The sequence below is a fragment of the Pongo pygmaeus genome, chromosome 6 (genome assembly GCF_028885625.2).
Source record: "Pongo pygmaeus isolate AG05252 chromosome 6, NHGRI_mPonPyg2-v2.0_pri, whole genome shotgun sequence".
Lineage (NCBI taxonomy): Eukaryota > Metazoa > Chordata > Mammalia > Primates > Hominidae > Pongo > Pongo pygmaeus.
In genome coordinates, this window is record NC_072379.2 from 90,637,422 (window position 1) to 90,658,126 (window position 20,705).

General features: G+C 36.5%; 1 protein-coding gene across 1 annotated transcript in view; it reads left to right on the forward strand.

The window, feature by feature from the left end:
* ABCB4 (ATP binding cassette subfamily B member 4) overlaps positions 1-20,705 on the forward strand; it is a 77,822-nt gene that overhangs the window by 15,000 nt on the left and 42,117 nt on the right. The window contains exons 5-13 of the mRNA XM_054496959.1: positions 6,101-6,158; positions 7,593-7,784; positions 8,931-9,102; positions 10,656-10,780; positions 13,559-13,730; positions 15,793-15,906; positions 17,002-17,112; positions 17,331-17,456; positions 20,400-20,603. Of these exons, the coding sequence (XP_054352934.1) occupies positions 6,101-6,158; positions 7,593-7,784; positions 8,931-9,102; positions 10,656-10,780; positions 13,559-13,730; positions 15,793-15,906; positions 17,002-17,112; positions 17,331-17,456; positions 20,400-20,603 (1,274 nt within the window). The remainder of the gene's footprint in view (positions 1-6,100; positions 6,159-7,592; positions 7,785-8,930; positions 9,103-10,655; positions 10,781-13,558; positions 13,731-15,792; positions 15,907-17,001; positions 17,113-17,330; positions 17,457-20,399; positions 20,604-20,705) is intronic.

Here is a 20,705-nt window from a genome sequence, read left to right on the forward strand (position 1 = left end):
GGAGGTGGAGGTTGTAGTGAGCCGAGATGGCGCCACTGCACTCCACCCTGGGTGACAGTGCAAGACCTAGTCCCAAAATAAATAAATAAATAAATACAAAATTGTGTCCTTTCTAGCAACATGGATTTAGCTGGAGGCAATTATCCTAAGCAAATTAACACAAGAACAGAAAACCAAATACTGCATATTCTCACTTATAAGTGGGAGCTAAGCATTGGGTACATATTGACATAAAGATCTACTAGAGATCTACTAGAGAGGGGAGGGAGGGCAGCAAGTGTTGAAAAACCAAATACTAGGTACTATGCTCACTACCTGGGTGACAGGATCATTCATATCCCAAACCTCAGCATCACACAGTATCCCCATGTAACAGACCTGCACATATACCCCCTGAATCTAAAATAAAAACAGAAATTATTTTAAAAAGAAAAGAAAAAAGAAATGGAGACTCCCAGGCCACATCCCAGACCCACTGAATTAGTAATGGTATTTTAGCAAGACCTTTCCTTCCCCACAGTGAATCAGAGATGCATTTATGCACATTAATGCTCAAGGGTCTATTAAGTGGTCTGATCTTCCAGATGTGGAGCTGGGTTTCTCACCCATCCCTTTAGTAGCAGGACAATGACTGTATAGGAACTTATTCCAGCTGCCTTTGATTTCCATCTTATTTCATCTGGAAAAAAAAAAATCAAAGAAACTACAAAGATGCTTCTCCAGCTCCTGAATTGTCAGCACTATGTCTCCACTGCCCCTACTTTGAAATTATCTTTGGGTTTCACATTTCCTGATTTTCAAACCATAAAGCACCATTTATTAGAGCACCAATGGAATATTTTTGTGAAATAAGACCCAACTTTATCTGTTCATGTATGGTCTAGCACATTTTTTCAAGTGTCGCAGATATTATCTCTTGGCGACTCACATTAGTCTTCCAGCGAAGCACTTGTATGTCCATAAAATATCTGTGAAATAATGTAGAGAAACTGATGATTACTTCTAGGGAGAGAAAGTGAGTGGCTTTGAAAATGGGTGGGTGTGATGTCTCCCTGTATTCTCGCTTGTAACTGTTGACGTATACACCTTTACCAAGAAAAAATAAAGTAAAAAAAAATTTTTAAATGGCTTCTACACAGGGTTAAAAAAATCAGATTAACAGATGAATGGAAAAATAAAATGTGGTAGATACATACAATAGAATATTATTCAGCCTTTTGAAGGGAAATAACTTCTGACACATGCTATGTCATAGATGAACCTTGAGGACATGACGCTAAATGAAATAAGCCACTCAAAAAAAGATAAATACTGTTCGATTCTACTTTTATGAGGTATCCAGAGTAAAATTCATAAGAACGCAAGTGGAATGGTGGTTAATAGGGATTGTGGAGAGGAGCAGTGGGGAGCTGTTGTTTAATGGGTATAGAATTTCAATTTTGCAAGATGAAAAAGTTCTGGAGGTTGGCTGGACAACAGTGTGAATATACTTAACAGTACTGAACTGTACACTTAAAAATAGTTAACATGGTAAACTTTATATAACGTATTTTATCACAATTAAAATTTTTAAAGTCAGATTAAAGCAATGCAATTCACTTATCACACATCATTTCTCTTTTGGACCAATTTTATTAGTTCTGTTTTTGTTTTTACTAAAACCAGAATAATTCCCAACTTTCTTATTTGGAGCAGTTTGCTTTTTTTTTTTTTTTTTTTTTTTAACTTGTGCCTAATTATGAAACCAAATGGCTTTAAGCTGGACATGGCAGACAGGTGCCAAATTCAAGGTCTCTCTGGGGAACGGCACAAGCAAGTCACTTAAAGAACTGCGGTTGATGCAGAGATAAACTCACGAGAGCTGCGAACTTTGTTTTGGTAGCCTCCGAATTATAAACACTCCTGTTATGACACTTAGTACCCTGTAGCCATGTTTCTCATTAGGCTTACTGGATGCTGTGGAGTATTTAGAATGGGAAGTTCCTCAAATGTTATGAATTTCCAGCATCTACTCTTTGGTCGTTTGTAAAAATAATATTCTCATACCTCTTTGAAGACAATGAAATCTTTAAAGGATACTCACTCTAAATCCAGGCTGCTTATTGATGTGTTGAGAGTTGTAGAGTTTAACAAAAATCATGGGGGTTGGGAACAGATACAGTGAGGTACTCAGCTGAGGTTCCAGCTTATCTCATAGAGATGTTTAGTTAGTCTATTCTTTAGAACTGTTGGATGCTTGGACAACCAGATTTAATAGGAGCCAAATGAGAAAGGCATGTTAGAAGAAAAAAAGGTTTATATTACAAGAGGGTCTGACAATGACTTATTGTGAGCAAAGCTCGTCCTTGTCAACAGAATAAAGCCACTCCATGACAGGGTTGTTCCCTCACAATGAGTCAGTTGTGCAGAAACTATGCACACAACATTCTGCATCCAAAACATTAAGGACAGAGTTGGAGAAAACAGTTTTTCTGCAGAGTGTCAAGGACTTGATATCTTTTATGCTGTCTTTGTGACTATAATAGCCTAGAAAATTCTGTGGGGAAATAGCTGCACCCTGATTGTCCTTGCATTGCCTCTTGGTTGAGGGGAAAAATGCCATTTTGAGCCCTCAAGATATCTTCATAACTGTCCATAGCTCCTAGGGTGCCTGAACAAACACCAGCTCTTTATTTTATGATGAATAGTTCTATGTGGTAAAAGAAGTCCTAGGCAACATTTAAAAATAACTAAAAGCATATAATTGGATTGTTTGTAACACAAAGAAAGGAGAGATGCCTGAGGTGATGGATACCTCTCTTTCTTCCCCTTTGAGAAAAAAAGAAGTCTTGGGCAGAATCAGGGAAGGCAGACATTGATTTACTTTGAGACTCAAAGGTGAAAATGAAGACTATGTTTCCCTATCTAATCCTTAATGTATACACTGCTTATTCAGACCCTTCACCCATGAGCTGTGTGACCATGAGCAAGTCTCTTAGCCTCTATAATCCTTACTGTTCTCACCTTTGAAAGGTAAGCATAAATTTACTGATAGAATTAAGTGAGATGATTTGTGTAAAGTGTCTGGAACATAGTAAATGATCAATAAATATTGGGAGAAACTAGCTATAAGAACTTGGAAATGAAACCACCCACTCTGTCTCTTCAGCTATAAAATGGATAGGTTGTATAGGTACTCTCTAAAATGAACAGGCAGCTTCAGGAGTTCCCCAGTTCCTTACTACGGGAGGCATTCAGGTGGACTGGGGTGTAAGTTCTCCATCCTGGCATATTAGAATCAACCAGGGTACTTTTTCTTTCTTGAGGCAGGGTCTTGTTCCGTTGCTCAGGCTAGAGTGCAGTGAAGTGATCATAGCTCACTCCAGCCTTGAGCTCCTGGGCTCAAGTCATCCTCCTGCTTCAGCCTCCTGAGTAGCTGGGACTACAGGCACCTGCCACCACGCCCGGCCAACTTTTTGTAAAGGTGGGTTTCACCACATTGCCCAGGCTGGTCTCAAACTCCTGGCCTCAAGTGATCCTCCCACCTCAGCCTCCCAAAGTGGTGTAATTACAGGTGTGAGCCACCAGGCCTGGCAGGGGGCACTTTATAAAAATGTGATGCTCTGGACTCAACCAGAGATTCTGGCTGCATTGGGCTTGAGTGGAGCCTGAACATCTGTAATTCTTAAGCTCCCCATGTAATTCTAATGCACAGACAGTGTTAAGAACCACCAAGCCAAATGACCATGTAGATATCATTTATGAGACTGAAGCAGAATAGGTAGCATCTGACAAGACCAGGACTAGGCTGTTTTCAGATCTAGCATGCTGTGACTTTTCAGGCAACACACCAACATACATTTAGTTCACCTTTGTCCCAGGCAACAGAAACTCTGAGTTTCCCCGGGGATTCTGGGGCTCCTCGAGCTACTAACCCAGCACTAGATTTCCATTCTTGGGACTCTGAGAGAGGAGCGGGTCCAATCCGAAATGCTCATAGATTCTTTCCTAGGAGGAGAGTCCATTTGAGTTAGTATCTGTGTTAGTGCATTTTGTGTTGCTATGAAGGAATACCTGAGACTGGGTAATTTATAAAGAAAATATGTTTATTTGGCTCATGATTCAGCAGGCTGTAAAAGTATGGTACCCACATCTGTTTGGGGCTTCTGGCGAAGCCTCAGGAAGCCTTTACTCAATGAGGGAAGGTAAATGGGGAGCAGATGTGTCACATGGAGAGAGAGGGAGCAGGAGGGAGAGGCCAGGCTCTTTTTAACAACCAGCTGTCACATGAACTGAGTGAGAACTTGCTCATTATCTCAGGGAGGGCACTAAGCCATTCATGTGGGATCTGTCCCCTTGACCCAAACACCTCCCATCAGGCCCCACCTCCAACACTGAGGATCATGTTTCACCGTGAGATTTGGAGGGAACAAACATCCAAACCATATCAGTATCCTTATTGAGAGAATTTAAAAGTTTGAGGTAGGTGTTGAAAGAGAGGAAAAACTTATTTAAGATTTCACCCAGTTTTTCAGTTCAGGGAAATCATAAAACCACAATGATTTTTACAAATGCCACAGCTTTAGAATATCTGGCCTGCCTCCAGTTCCAAACACTGTTCCAATTTGCCCTATTTAAAACTTCAGGATGGAAATGAACACACAGAAATGAACTGGTAAGATGAAAAGTAAAATAGGGTGTGAATCTTCAAGGTTCTGATAGCTTATAAAGAGCTAGATTAATAATCAGAAATTTCACTGTGAACATCAGTAGAAATTATAATCCTGGGGGAAAGATTATGCTGCAGTTGGGGCCAGATGCCTAGTAATTGATCCTGACAGTAGTTTGAGTTTTAAATAAATTTCGACCTTATCTTTATTTGGAAAAAGATAAGGAGGATACACAGCACCATGAAAACATGACCCCTGGGCTATTTACACGTGGCAAAGGAACAAAGAGACCAATTTCTCTCCTAGGACCATGGAAAATGAGAAATATGTACCCTGATGTGTTTTCTCAACAATGCTGTGGTGAATAATTTATCCTATTATTTTGTGAATGCAGTAGATGTAGGCTGTTTCTTATTTTTTCATTTGTGTTTTCTAAAATGTAAAAATAAGTCATTATCACATGAATAAATCAGTATAGTATAGCATTATGAGCATAGGCCAAATTGCCTGGGCTGACTTTCAGCTCTGCCACTTACTAGCTGTATGACATTACTTTATTTATCTGTGCCTCCATTTCCTCTTCTATAAAATGGGGTTTGTAAAATAGTCTCACCTCATAAGATAATTAAATGAATTAACACACCTAAAGTATTCAGAGCAGTGCCTGGTATTTAATAAATGCTCAATAAACATTAGCTATTATTAAAACATGAAAATCAGGAAAGATACATTGACATTTTATCAAATTAGCTCAAATTGATAGACAATAGATTTCTTTCTAATTAATACTGCTTCAAAAATACTAGAATACAGCAGTGCTGGTAAACAAGAGGTGGAATGCAGGATGTTCACTAATTGCCAGTGATCACTGACATGCCTTTGAGCAACTAAGTTATCTTCCCTGTCTAGTTTTTCCTCCTTTGCGATGGATGTAACTTAGCCTTTCCCTTACTTATGTCATATGAGATGTGTAAAGAAAAAACACACAGATATAAAAATAAAATGTATTGAAATATCTATAAAGTGCTTTGAACCGCCAAAAAAAAGGCCTCTTAAATCCTATGTTTTCTATTTTAAATATTTCTTATTCCCTCCTCTGTCTTCTGTGTGTTTCGTGGCTTCCTTGTCTTTTCAGTGGCTCCTCTGTGCCTCCTTAGAAGGCTGCTTTGCTAAAGGCTGAGACCGCCAGGATGGGGAAAAGCCCTGGGAGGGCTTATCTTCCCCTTTCTTGGCCCTTAATGTCCAGTACCTAAACTCTTGGGCTCTTTACTTGAGTAAAGTGAAAAGAATGCACTTAAGTGTGCAAAGAAAAGAGTGTTTTTTAAAGTGAAACTTAACAACAGCATCTTCTAGCTTTCATACATTTAAATTATTAACAGATTTTTTAAAACCTGGCAATGTTTATTAATAGTTTGATCTTTTAACATGTTTTATTTTATTTTTTAATTTAGTGAACTTTTCATTGTCGCTGCTAAATCCAGGCAAAATTCTGGAAGAAGAAATGACTAGGTAACTCATATATATGGTGTACTTTTTTAAAGTTTCATTTGAAAATAATTTCCAATTACAGAGTTATAAGAATATACAAATAATGTGTACTGTTTACCCAGATTCACCTATTGTTATCATTTTTGCTCCCAAATCCCAATTTAAAGTAAGATGCACACATCATGGCCCTTTACTGCAGTATGACTCCTAAGAATAAGGATATTTTCTTACATAATCACAGTACAGCTATTAGCTTCAGTAAATCTCAATACTTTTATCTAATATAACATCTATATTCCAATTTTATCATTTGATCCAATAATGTCATTTATGGCATTTTCTCCTCCTTCTAGTTTCTCAATAGAAATCTCTAAAGCCTGTAAGCATGAAGTTTGTATGTCTGCATAGCAGTGTTGCTGATTGTAACGAGTGCTGTCTGTACACTAAAAGGCCTGAAAGGTGTCTATCTGGAAGCAGTTTGTAAAATTAGATAATAAAAATTTGAAGGTATTGATACGTACTTATTATTTTTAAAAATACTAACTTTCTACTAATTTGGTAAAACCTTCATTCCAAATTCGTTTGAATTCATGACATTTTATCATGTCATTTTTAAAAAATATTTCAAATTCTGACAAATAGGAACAAAGTTTTTTGGTTCTTTTTATAAAGAATGCGGAAAAACCAATATGGAAAGGGTGATTTCACATGTTCAATCTGCTTATTACTATATTTGCAATACGTAAATAGTAGTGAACTTTTCAGTACAATAAGATATACAAGTCTAGAATATAATTATGAAAGAGGAGTTAAATTGTATCCACAAGTTATCAGTATCAGTTAAAAACAAATCAATAACTTTTTTTGCAGTTAACAACAAAAATTTATCCATTTTCTTTGGCTAACAGATCAAGTAAATAGATTTGCCATCATGGAGCTCATCATTTTATAATTTAAGAAAAGAAAAATGTAATGTCTGTTTGTTGTAATGTCCTATACAGTTTTTGTTATCAGTTTAGTAAATTGATTGATTTCCAGTTCTGAAAATTTCTCCTGAAAGAGATGAATAAAGATGGTAGGGTGGGGGCAGTGGCTCATGCTGTAATCCCAGCACTTTGGGAGGCCAAGATGGGCAGATCACCTGAGGTCAGGAGCTCGAGACCAGCCTGGCCAACATGGTGAAACCCCATCTCCACTAAAAATACAAAAATTAGCCAGGTATGGTGGTGCATGCCTGTAATCCCAGCTACTCGGGAGGCTGAGGCAGGAGAATCACTTGAATCCAGGAGGCGGAGGTTGCAGTGAGCTGAGATGGTGCCACTGCACTCCAGCCTGGGTGACTCAGTGAGACTGAGTCTCAAAAAAAAGAAAAGAAAAGAAAAGAAAAAAGAAAAAGAAAAGAAAAGAAAAGAAACGACAAGAAGGTATTTAGCAGAGCCTTTCTTTTTTTTTCAGATATGCATATTACTACTCAGGATTGGGTGCTGGAGTTCTTGTTGCTGCCTATATACAAGTTTCATTTTGGACTTTGGCAGCTGGTCGACAGATCAGGAAGATTAGGCAAAAGTTTTTTCATGCTATTCTACGACAGGAAATAGGATGGTTTGACATCAACGACACCACTGAACTCAATACGCGGCTAACAGAGTAGGTACATTGTTAATGTCACACTTTCATACAGAAATTAATTACTATGTGAAAATTTGTCAAGGAAAGATTTTAAATAAAAAGTGTTACTAGATTGAGCATCTGATCTATATTAGAAATCGATCATCTGGCAGCCATGTCTAGCAGCATCTCTAGCCATTGCATGATGGTTTTCCCCCAAGGTGCATAGTAGGTTTATTTGAGGACTGAGCTCACATCTTATACCTGTTTATTTCTCATGGAACTTTCTACTGCAGGACCTGACAGGTGCTAGACTCTCAGTAAAGATGGTTGAGTGAATGAATAGATAATTGAATTAATTTACAAAGAGACTTGCTTTAGTAATTGTCGACTCTTCACTTATTCAACAAATATTTGAGGGTTTTTCATGTGCTAAGTACCGTTCTATGTGTTCATAATGTATCAGTGAACAAAGCACAGATCTCTGTCCTTTTGGTGCTTACATTCCAGTAGGTGGAGATAGATGATAAACTTTCCTGACTGGGAGTTCTGGCAAGGGCATCCTGAGCAAATAAGTCAAAAAAAAAAAAAAAAAAAAAAAAAAAAAGAGGGAAGAGCAAGATATTTAGGGCCTTGTAAACCTCCACAAAGACTTCCGCTTTCACCCAGTGAAATGGCAGCCATTGGAAGTTTCTGAGCTGAGGAGTAACATGGTCAGACTTGCATTTTCAAAGCATCCCACTGGCTGCTGCGTTGAGAATAGACTGGGTTGAGAATAGGGACAAGAGTAGAAGCAAAGATCTCTTCCCTGTTACTTCCCTATAAGAAGAAATGCAGTAATACTTCCCTATTACTGTTGCTTATTATTGTTGCAATGTTCTTCTTAATTCTTGCTTTTAAACAGATAGATTTGTATGCTCAAAATGTTAATGCTTCTCTCATAGGATTGACTCATTTAATAGTATCAACTTAATGATACTAACTTATTAGAAGCATTGATTAATCCTGAATTTCTTCCTTTGTGCGGTGTTTAGGTGGGGAAGATGTTATTCAAGAGGCTAAGACTCTGAAAGAGGCTTGCAGTCAGTGAACAAATTTTACTTGTCTTTGTGTTTGTTGGATGTCTACTTCATCTTTCTAACTGAAACCTCCTGCCTGTAACCACTTAGGTGTGATCTTTTTTAGTGACATCTCCAAAATCAGTGAAGGAATTGGTGACAAGGTTGGAATGTTCTTTCAAGCAGTAGCCACGTTTTTTGCAGGATTCATAGTGGGATTCATCAGAGGATGGAAGCTCACCCTTGTGATAATGGCCATCAGCCCTATTCTGGGACTCTCTGCAGCCGTTTGGGCAAAGGTATGTGAAAGCTGGGCATTTTTATGTGTGTTAACCCCTGCACACAGTAATCTTTAATATGCAGAAGTCTAGTACTTGTACCTGTGCAGGTCTACATTAAATGTCAGTTGAAACTACATCCAGTAACATGGTGTTAATATGATGCTTTAGTAAGGAAATTAATTTTTAACATAATTCAAAATGTCACAGGCTGGGTGTGGTGATTCATTCCTGTATCCCAGCACTTTGGGAGGCCAAGGTGCATAGATCACTTGAGGTCAGGAGTTCAAGACCAGCCTGGACAACAGGGCAAAACGCTGTCTCTACTAAAAATATGAAAAACTAGCCTTGCATGGTGGCACATGACTGTAAGCCCAGCTACTCGGGAGGCTGAGACAGGAGAATCGCTGAACCCAGGAGGCTGAGGTCGCAGTGAGCCAAGATCATGCCACTTCACTCCAGCTTGGGTGACAGAGTGAGAATTCGTCTCCAAAAAAAAAAAAAAAAAAAAAAAAAATTCAAGGTTCTTACTTCAATTACCCTTAGTTAAGGAAGTGCAACTTTAAAATATAACATTACCCTCAAATTATTGCATGAACATAAAAATTTTAAATAGAGTTTGGATTTGTTCTATTTATTTTAATCATTACCTGTGATGGTTAAGTGGCACTCTGCCAGTTTTGCCTTGCAATAAAATACACAAAATGTATTCTGCTTTAGCCAACACTTCAGAGTTGAGAAATTTTACTGGCAATTTTTGCTCATCCTGGGGTTGATGATTTACACAGTGAACTACTTGTATCTCCTTTGTTTTGATTCTTCCTTTGCTTTTCTCCTGAAACATCTTGTTTGGCTATCATAATTATTATTCAGCAGAATGCCCATGAGGAGGTCTGGAAGTATTGTTTTTATAGTAATTAAAAATTGTGACACAAGGCCAAAGTGGGTGGATCACGAGGTCAGGAGATTGAGACCATCCTAGCTAACACAGTGAAACCCTGTCTCTACTAAAAATACAAAGAATTAGCCAGGCATGGTGGCGTGCACTTGTAGTCCCAGCTACTCGGGAGGCTGAGGCAGAAGAATCACTTGAAACCGGGAGGCGGAGGTTACAGTGAGCCAAGATTGTGCCACTGCACTCCAGTCTGGGCAACAGAGTGAGACTCCGTCTCAAAAAAAAAAAAAAAAAAAAAAAAAATTGTGACACAATAAAGTAAAGAATGGTAAATCCTTTCAAAGCAGTAAAGTTTTATTTTATTTTACCTTACAACTAACAGAGAAAAACAGTAGATGTGGAACTTGACAGTGTTCCCAAGAATGCTATTTAGAGAATTATGTGTGGATTTTCTGTTTTCCTGAGTACTCTTGGGGAGCCTGTCACCAGGGTGGGTCAGATATAGCCTTTGAGGGATGTGGATGCAGCCATTGGATCCAGAACACTGGCATTTGCTACGTGACTTTAATATTTGGTAAAGGAGAGGGTTTGGGAAGAAAAAGTAGGTTAAAGAGTTGACCAGAGTGCCTTTAAACTTTTCTCCCTATACAAAAGTGATCACTATTTCTTTTCTGTCCAGATACTCTCGGCATTTAGTGACAAAGAACTAGCTGCTTATGCAAAAGCAGGCGCCGTGGCAGAAGAGGCTCTGGGGGCCATCAGGACTGTAATAGCTTTCGGGGGCCAGAACAAAGAGCTGGAAAGGTCAGGAAGGTTCTTTAGCTGCTGGTTTAAGGAATGTGTTTTTACATTTTGTTGCTTCTTCTTTTGTGGTATGTGTTTATTACCTTCCCTTTCCTAATATTAACCCTTATCCCATAAATTATAAGCACCCTTTACTGATAGCTATAGTTGAATGTCAGACTCTAAAGCAAGGTTCTTAACCTTTTATGCTCCATGGACTCTTTTGGCTATGTGATAATACAAATGGACTCCCTTGTTTTTAAATGCATGAACCAAAATATGCTAGCCCTTTGGGAAGCCAAGGCAGGAGGATAGCTGGAGTCCAGGAGTTCAAGACCAGCCTGGGCAATGTAGTAAGACCCTGGCTCTACAATTTTTTTTTTTTTTTTTTTTTTTTAACTAGCTGGGTGTGGTGATGTGTACCTGTGGTCCCAGCTACTCAGGAGGCTGAGGCAGGAGAATCCCTTGAGCCCAGTATGTCACTGGTGCAGTGAGCTGAACTCCAGCCTGGATGATAGAGTGAGCCTCTGTCTCAAAAAAAGAGTAAAAATTTTTTTAAAAAACAAAAAATATAAATAAATAAAACCCCCCAAAAACAAAATAAGTAGGGTTACAAAGGAAAATAATTATATTAAAAATACTTATCAAAATATTTTTATTTTATTTTACTCCCTTAATGACTATGAACTGGAATATAGAAGAGAAAAACCTGAGAAAACATCGACTTCCCAATTATAGCCCAGAATTCTTTGTAGGGCCTTGTGGGTCCTCCATAACAACGAGGCAGGGCTTCCTACCCAGGCCTCTGGCTTTCAACTTTAATGATCCAGGATAAGCCTGGAAAATTGACTAGTATCTGGAGGCATTTTGCAAACTCTTCTCTGAAAAAATTATCAAGGCATGATTGACATATGAAAAGCTGTGTATACATCTTTAATGTGTATATCTCAGTGAGTTTGGGGATAAGAACACACCTATGAAAAAGGGTATTCTGCTCTACTTAAATGAAAAGAATTACTTAGGGTTTTATTTAAGTAACAATATCCCCTAATATAGTTGAAGTATGATTTCATATAAAGTATTTTCTTTGGCTGTTCTATGGGTGTCTTGATACTCACAACTCTTGGATATAAAAATTCTCTGGAAATTCTCTAGCATTAAAAACAAAGTTTCCCTTATTCCCCCCATGTCATTTTCTACTTTTCTATTCCTTAATCCCTCTTCAAAGCCAACATGTTTCTGGTCCTCTAACCTCTTCCTTTTTTCTCTCTCACTGCTGCTTCCTGTACACTATAGTCCACACAGACCACACTAACCCTCAGTTGGACCTCAGGATGTCAGTGTGATCTGTGCCGCTCCGTTAGTCCCGGTAAGCGAGCCACCTAAGCAAAGGTAATTACAGTGTGTCCGCTGCTGTCACTGGAGCTGTGTGTCACACTGGGCAGACGCAAGTCTTCCTGCCACGCCTTGAGGCTCAGCCACACAGGAGAAATCACAGCGCTGGCTGTGGCCTTCTGGCTACCCCCAGAGATGCAGCTGTGCTCTATGAACGCAGCCCCCAACCAGAGGAAAGCACTCTGAAGACCTGGGTGCTTTATGCAATAAAGAAGACAAACCTTCTGATGGCAGAATATGTTTTTTAAAAAACTAATGAATTCTCATGTTTTATTTGGTTCAACACTAAAAGTGGTGTTGCTGCGTTTTGTTTTTGGGTTTTTTTTGTCACAAAGAAAAATATCCTAATCTGTGTGATATTTTCCCCTCGAAGTGTCATTGCATATCTATTGGATTTTTCTTTAAATTTCAGGGAGCCCAAATTAAATTTTACATACCCTATGGGTCTAGCATGGAAAAGTAGATTTGATTTAACTTGATGAAAAAAATATTGTAATTTAACAGAATCATTCTAGATATTTTAAACTTTATATCAAATGCCAGCAGCCAGTAATAATGCATTTGAATTATGATTCAAAGATATGATAGTAATAGAATGAGCAAAACTCAGGAAGAGATAAAAGTTGAACACAATGATACTAATATAATAGTAAGAGAAATGATAAGGCTTGCTAACTATGAACCAGCTACTGTACTACTTTCTATAATTATCTACCAACCTCACAATTATCTTGCAAATCATACGTTATTAAATCCATTTTTCATATGATGAAACTAAAGTCTGGAAAAATTGAATAAGAACTCATATTCCATAAGTAGTGACTACTTTATAACCTGTATCTAGCTTGACAGATGTAGGTCAGCCTGATTTTAAAAAAAGTCAAAGAGAGAAGCTTATGTTTATGTACAACAACATGTAAAATTTTCATCCCTCACCCAGTGGGCAATAGAGGGAGGATTTTCTTTTCTCCAGAGAAGAGACATTGACCAGAGTTAAGAATCTAACTGTTTATGAGTTTCAGTGGCATTTACAATCAATTCTGGTTTGTCTTGGTTTCTCTCATTCCCTCTTAACCCTGACTTGTGATATTGCTGTGAAGGTGATGGAGAAGCTCTTCCATATCCCAGGGTGAGCCCTCAATTCTGGAATAGCCACAGGAATGTTGGTTGGCTTGGAGGGGATGAAGGGAAATGGAGCCGGGCCAGTAAAGAGAAGGCTTGGATCTGATCTAGGCCTGGATGATCCTGTATTAGTTCAATTCCCAAAGAACTGGGTCTCACCATGGGTTCATTACCTTGACTGACTTTGTTACTTAAACCTCCAACTATATAGGAGCCGAGTGTGACTTGGACTATGGATTGTTATTCTTAATTATAACGTTTTCCCTCTCATTTTTCTGGTAGGTATCAGAAACATTTAGAAAATGCCAAAGAGATTGGAATTAAAAAAGCTATTTCAGCAAACATTTCCATGGGTATTGCCTTCCTGTTAATATATTCATCATATGCACTGGCCTTCTGGTATGGATCCACTCTAGTCATATCAAAAGAATATACTATTGGAAATGCAATGACAGTAAGTAGTTCTCCTAACTTTTATGAAGAATATGAAAATCTTATTTCTCCATCTACCTTCTCTTTTCTTTGATATCCCTCCTTTTTGAAAGATGAACATGATTATAGGTTTTTGTTTTTGGTGAATCTTTCCACTGTCCAGTGGGCAGTGCTGACTTTCTAGAATATACAAGTCATAATTATGAGTGTGGATAAGAAAATAGCATGTGGTTAGACCATTTGTGAAACATATACAATGTATAAAAAGAAATAAAAATGGGATGAATTTAGGAATAAATAAATATGGATGGGAGCCATCCTCCCTCTGCCGTTGAGTTTTATTGTATAAGAAAGTAAGCATCATTATTATAGAATAGGTCATTGCACAAGAGAATGTTACATTTATATCACTTAAAACAATCAGCTCTCTGAAATACAAGAAGAGATGTTATGTTAGTTTGTTTTTCTTATTTATCAAAATGAAGATAGCTTCATTTTATGATTGTTAAAATAATATATACTAATTTTACAAAGGATTAGGATACAGAATTTTTAAAATTAAAATTACTTACAATCTAATAATTTATATTCTCTTGATGATAATTTTTGGCATATATCTTCCAGGTCATTTTCTATGTATATACACATTATTTTCTTTCAAAACTGGGATCATACTATATGTATCTTTTTGTAACCACATTTATGAACTACTAATATTTTGTGACCATCTTTTCATGTCAGAGACTCAGAACAATATGTAACTATTTAAATAGAAATCTTTTAAAATCTGTACTTGCCTATCTTGCTAAAGTGAGGATACTGAGCATAATTTGGCCATTTGATGATGACTTGGGATCATTATGAAAGTGAGTATTTTCAGAATGCTTTATGCAGTGGTATCTTCAGACTTCATTGAGAGGTCGTGGGTGTTCGACTTGGTGAGCCCTCATTAATGCTGAGTCTAATTTTTCTCACTTCCATCTTCTCTCTGGCAGTCAGTTTGGAAGCTTGCTACCCTTTCTTCACTTCCTCATTTACTATTGATATTTTATGAAGAAGGGAGGTTGAATCCTGACTACCATTCACCTTTGGTGATGAGTTTGTCCTCTCTGGCCTTAATTTCCTCATTTGTAGTATGTGGATAATGACACCTATCCCATATGGCTGAGAGTGCTATCCCCAGAGGGAGCCCAAGCAAAGCCCTCTGCATAAGGTCAGGGACTCTATTACATTAACCTTATAGCATCTATTTTGGTCAACATTATTTTTCTTTCTTACTGGTCCTTATCTGTATTGCAGATGGGGGATAGATATTTAACTGATATTTGAGTTATGGGTAACATGAAGTGTTGCTGTGTTTTGAGGAAAGCCAAATTATATGTAGAAGTTTCACCATGCCCTGAGAGAGAAAAAAAATTTATCTTCACTTATGTTTTTCTCAGTTAAGTTATGCTAATAATCTGGATTCCTGAAGCTGTATTCTGAACTTCTTTATATCAATTCATTTTCCTAGTGAAAAAATACTGTGAAGGGAAATGTGTTAAGTGTTGTATGCTATAGTACAGAATAACTGTGTAAAGGAATTGCTAACCAGTACACACGGGAGTGATTTTATGTTTTATGATGTGCAAACTGTTGCTTTTTATGTTAAAAATCTTTAAAAATATATGTGACATAGTGCTTTTTAGGAGCATTACATGGGGCCAAAATCTGCCATGTTTTATATTGAACCGTCTATGTAATTCCATGCATATTTAGAGAAAATCATATAGGATGGAATAATAATACTGATTGAAAATGTTTCTCTCTGGTGGCATCTGTGAGTGAGTCAATGAAATAGGTTTGAAAAATCTTTTTAACTCTGTATATATTCAGGAGAACAACAGGTAGTTTGAGAAAATAGACCCATTCAGACAATAAAATGCTATATTAGCCTTGCAAATGTTGCTCTTCTGCGAAAAAAAAAAAGTAAAGGATAAACATAAACTTAATCCTTTATGTAGTATGTTACATATAAATCACATTTTAGATAATAATGAATGCCAGAATGTGACTTAAACTTTTCCTCATGTTATTTTGCTCAGGTTTTTTTTTCAATCCTAATTGGAGCTTTCAGTGTTGGTCAGGCTGCCCCATGTATTGATGCTTTTGCCAATGCAAGAGGAGCAGCATATGTGATCTTTGATATTATTGATAATGTAAGTCATTTATTATTTTAATGCCAAAAGAAGTCTTTGAGCTTGTATAATTAAATCTGGCTTTAGGTTGCATATTTTTGAATCAACTACATTGAATAAGTTGTACTGACTAAAGTGACATTTAATTATATGAAATGAATGACCTCTTAGTAATAAATGAAAGAAAATACCTCTTATTAATATTTTTTAAATGTATCTTTAGATAATATAATAATACTGATCTCATTTTGGAAAAGGACATCTGCACTAGTGCAGAGCAAAGATGTTTCTCCTCCTAGTTTTTATCTTTTTCACTTTCATGTTGTAGCCAGACTGAGAATCTTATAATTTCTATATAGGATGGAGGGTAGATAAATTATCGGTGGGACCAAAATTGACAGTATATTTTGCTGTGGGTTGCCCCTCTCCAAAAAATTATCATTGCATGTTTGGTGTGATTTTAAATCAACTACATTAAATAACTTAAACTGACTACAGTGAAAAAGAAAAAGTTTTGACATAAAAAAGTAAATCACTGCATTCAAATATTGCAAAGTAGATAACTGAAATTTGATCATTTAATCTAAGCAACATTTCCTTTTTCATTGATCCAAGTCATGAGAAAATTGCTCAGTTTCTGATTGTATTAAAAGTTTACATTATTCCTAAATAACTGCTATAATCAACCATTCAATCTTCTCAATTCAATCTATTACATTTATTATTTAGGAATGAACTAATTTTCACTAAATGCTGAAATATTTGGCTATAATACATATCAATTATAGTATATTTTTGTTATTGCACTTGTATAAACGTGAATATCTGACCATTTAGAAAATTTATGAGGATATGCCAAAAGCTTAAAGGGAAATATTATATGAAATGAGATGAATATCTCTTATGTACTTTTCAGGAAAACACTATTTTCTGAAAAGGAGTTTTTCTTTAAACAGCACACATACATATACACACAATCTTCATCTTGGGTTTTTCTTATGTAAAGGGGATTGTGACATTCCAGGTCCTATTTTTGGAATTTGCTGAATCATATTCCTTAAAAATGCAACTTGTTTGTGCTATGATGGAATAGTCATTACATTTTGTTTTATTTAGAATCCTAAAATTGACAGTTTTTCAGAGAGAGGACACAAGCCAGAAAGCATCAAAGGGAATTTGGAGTTCAATGATGTTCACTTTTCTTACCCTTCTCGAGCTAACGTCAAGGTACTGTAAGTAATATTTATAGGAATTCCTAACTGAGGTTGATTGTTGAATCATTTTAAAGAATAAAGTCTCTATTATTTTGATACTTATGTGCCTTTTCCTTTGGGGGTTATATTCCCTTATTTGATACTTTTTTTTCAAATTTCAAACTGAATTGAATTATTCCCATTTTAGGGCTTTGTTGTGAAGTGTGTTCTTTTTTCTCATTTTCCTTACAGATCTTGAAGGGCTTCAACCTGAAGGTGCAGAGTGGGCAGACGGTGGCCCTGGTTGGAAGCAGTGGCTGTGGGAAGAGCACAACAGTCCAGCTGATACAGAGGCTCTATGACCCTGATGAGGGCACGGTAAGTGGGAAGAACCAAGCTTTCCAGAGTGGGAAGCTGGATACAAATTGGCCCTTTGAAATTGGTTTTTCAGTAACAAATTTGCATGTGAATCCAGTTTTGGTAAAAAGCCTACAAAATGGCAATGCCTATGGATAATACCTTCACACACTTGGGCTGGTTTCACAAATGTATTAAATAAAAGTCATAAAAGCTGTGGAAGCTGGACAAAGCTCTCCTCTGTTCTGACTAAGCTTTCATAACACATTAAATTACTGCAAAGCAGTCTACAAACCACTGAGAGGATTCCTTTCAATGAGTTAGGGTTTGGTCAAACATATTTCTTATAGCAATTGTTGGCAACAATTGATGTCAATTAGGGTCACCAGATATTTTAGGACAGCAATTAAATTCATCCAAGACAGTTGAGTTTTCTTAAACTTTGGAATATCTAAGGGGGAAAGTGGGATGGTCTCTTAAGAAACTAGTCTCTTGAGAAAATTCTAGAAACACAGGGACAGTAATAGCCTAGAGTATGTTTTTTGCCATTTAAAAGTTTTGTTATAAATTTGAATTTACAGAAAATTGTAACTAGAGAACTCACAGATCTTTCACCCAGATTTAGATTGTTTATATTTTGACCCACTTGCTTTATCATCTTCTCTTTCTCCGTGTGTGTATGTGTATATGTGTGTATATGTGTGTGTGTATGTGTGTATTATGTATACCCTTATACTTCAGAATACATTCCTAAAAAGGACATTCTCTTAGATAACCACAAAACAATGATAAAAATCAGTAAATTTAACATTAATGTAATATACAAGTCCACAAGCTATATTCAGAATTTCCTCAGTTGTCCCAATTTTAGAGCATTGAGTTTATCTGATATTAAAATGGATTAGAATTCAATAATTGTGAAAACAGAAGATTATAAGGTAAAAAGTAAAAATAATGGCATGCCAAAACCAAAAATCATAAAAAGCCATTGGGACAGAACAGAGATCTCCAGAATTAATATATAATTTTCTACAATACATGGAACTGTTTATTTAATGTAATAAAATTAATATTATTGGAAAAATCTGATATTACTATGGGGGAACATAGGCCCATTCTCATTTACTAAAGTAAACTCTGGGTTGGTTCAAGTGTAAATATTTTCTTTATTTTTTAAAAAGAACCTGGTAAAATACCAACCATTGAGAATTAAATTATTATTGAAACAATTCACATTTTTAAAGAAAGCATATGTTAACAGAAAAAAAAGATCTTCAGAAATTCTATAACTCAGAGATATTCACTGTTAACATCATGATATAACAATTTTCTTACCACTGAAATAATAGAAAAAAATGCCTAGTGGTATAGATTAATTCAGTTGTTCCTTAAGCCTCTTTCCAATAAAAACCAATAAAACTATGATGAAAGAAAGCAATAAAGGCCTGACATGGTGGCTAATGCTTGTGATCTCAGCATTTTGGGAGATTGAGGTGGGAGGTTCACTTGAGGCCAGGAGTTTGAGATCATCCTGGGCAACTAATGAGAATCTGTCTCTACAAAATATTTTTTAAAATAGCCAGGCCTGGTGGTGTGCACCCATAGTCCTAGCTACTTGGGAGGCTGAGGCAGGAGGATCACTTGAGCCCAGGAGTTCAAGGCTGCAGTGAGCTATTGTTGCACCAATGGTTGCACCACTATGCTCCTCCAAAGCCTGGGTGACAGAATGAAACTCTGTCTCTAAATTTAAAAAAAAAAAGGACAAAAATAAAGTAATAAATTGGAGCAAAAGATTTATTATATATGGAAAAAGTATTATATTTATTATTAGAGAAGTTAATATGAATATATGAAGGTAACCCTGCTCATTATGAACATGCGACTCTCTGGAATATATACAGATTTGTAAAATGTTTCAAGAAATGGTCAACTTTATTTATAAATATATATAAATGAAAACAGATATAAGCTATCACCTCATACCTATTAATTGGAAGAAAACAGATTAAAATGATAAAACCCAGTGCTAGTAAATTACAATGAAACAGATATATTTATATATTCCTGTTGACATTGTAAGTTATTAAAATGTTTTAAGATAATTATTTAGCCTTTTATTAACAAGCAACAAATGCCCAGCAAATCCAGTCATTGTACATGTAAGCAATTGTTGTCAAGGGAGAAAAAATAAATCATAATCTTCAACTTAGTAATTCTCTACTCTTGCAATAAATATTGAAGTAAGCCAAATATTTAAGGGATTATAAATGAAGTAAATTAAAGCATGTAAAAAATAGCAAAACATGGGCCGGGTGCAGTGGCTCATGCCTGTAATCCTGTAATCCCAGCACTTTGGGAGGCCAAGGCGGGCGGTCACGAGGTCAGGAGATCAAGATCATCCTGGCTAACATGGTGAAACACCATCTCTACTAAAAATACAGAGAATTAGCCGGGCATGGTGGTGGGCGCCTGTAGTCCCAGCTACTCTCGAGGCTGAGGCAGGAGAACGGTGTGAACCCGGGAGGTGGAGCTTGCAGTGAGCGGAGATGGTGCCACTGCACTCCAGCCTGGGCGACAGAGCGAGACTCCATTTCAAAAAAAAAAAAAAAAAAAAGCAAAACACCATAATGCTATCAAAATTATATGTAGACCAGGAAGGTAAGTGTGCATTTTTATTTAAATTTAATATTGGAACATAAAAATAATGGTATGCCAAAAACATAAAACCCAAAATAGTTTATGGCAAATAATCCTTCCATGAAAAAACCTGTGTATATGAAAATAAATATCAGGAGAGAGTATAAGCCTTTTATTTTTGTTCTTGCATATTGCTGTTTATTTCTAATTATTATTTCTAAACACTGAACTAAGTTAAATATTAGGTAGGATGTTTTTCGTAAATGGTCCTGATACTTCAGCTATTAGATGGTTAAATACTTAATAGGAAATATTTCTTTCTTTCAGATTAACATTGATGGGCAGGATATTAGGAACTTTAATGTAAGCTATCTGAGGGAAATCATTGGTGTGGTGAATCAGGAGCCGGTGCTGTTTTCCACCACAATTGCTGAAAATATTCGTTATGGCCGTGAAAATGTAACCATGGATGAGATAAAGAAAGCTGTCAAAGAGGCCAACGCCTATGAGTTTATCATGAAATTACCACAGGTAAAGGCTTTGATAAAGTAGTTGTCCTTGAAATTAGAATTTCACCTCATAGGACTGAGTTTGTTCTTCAAAGGTTTAGCTAATAATGTTTGAGATGCAAGA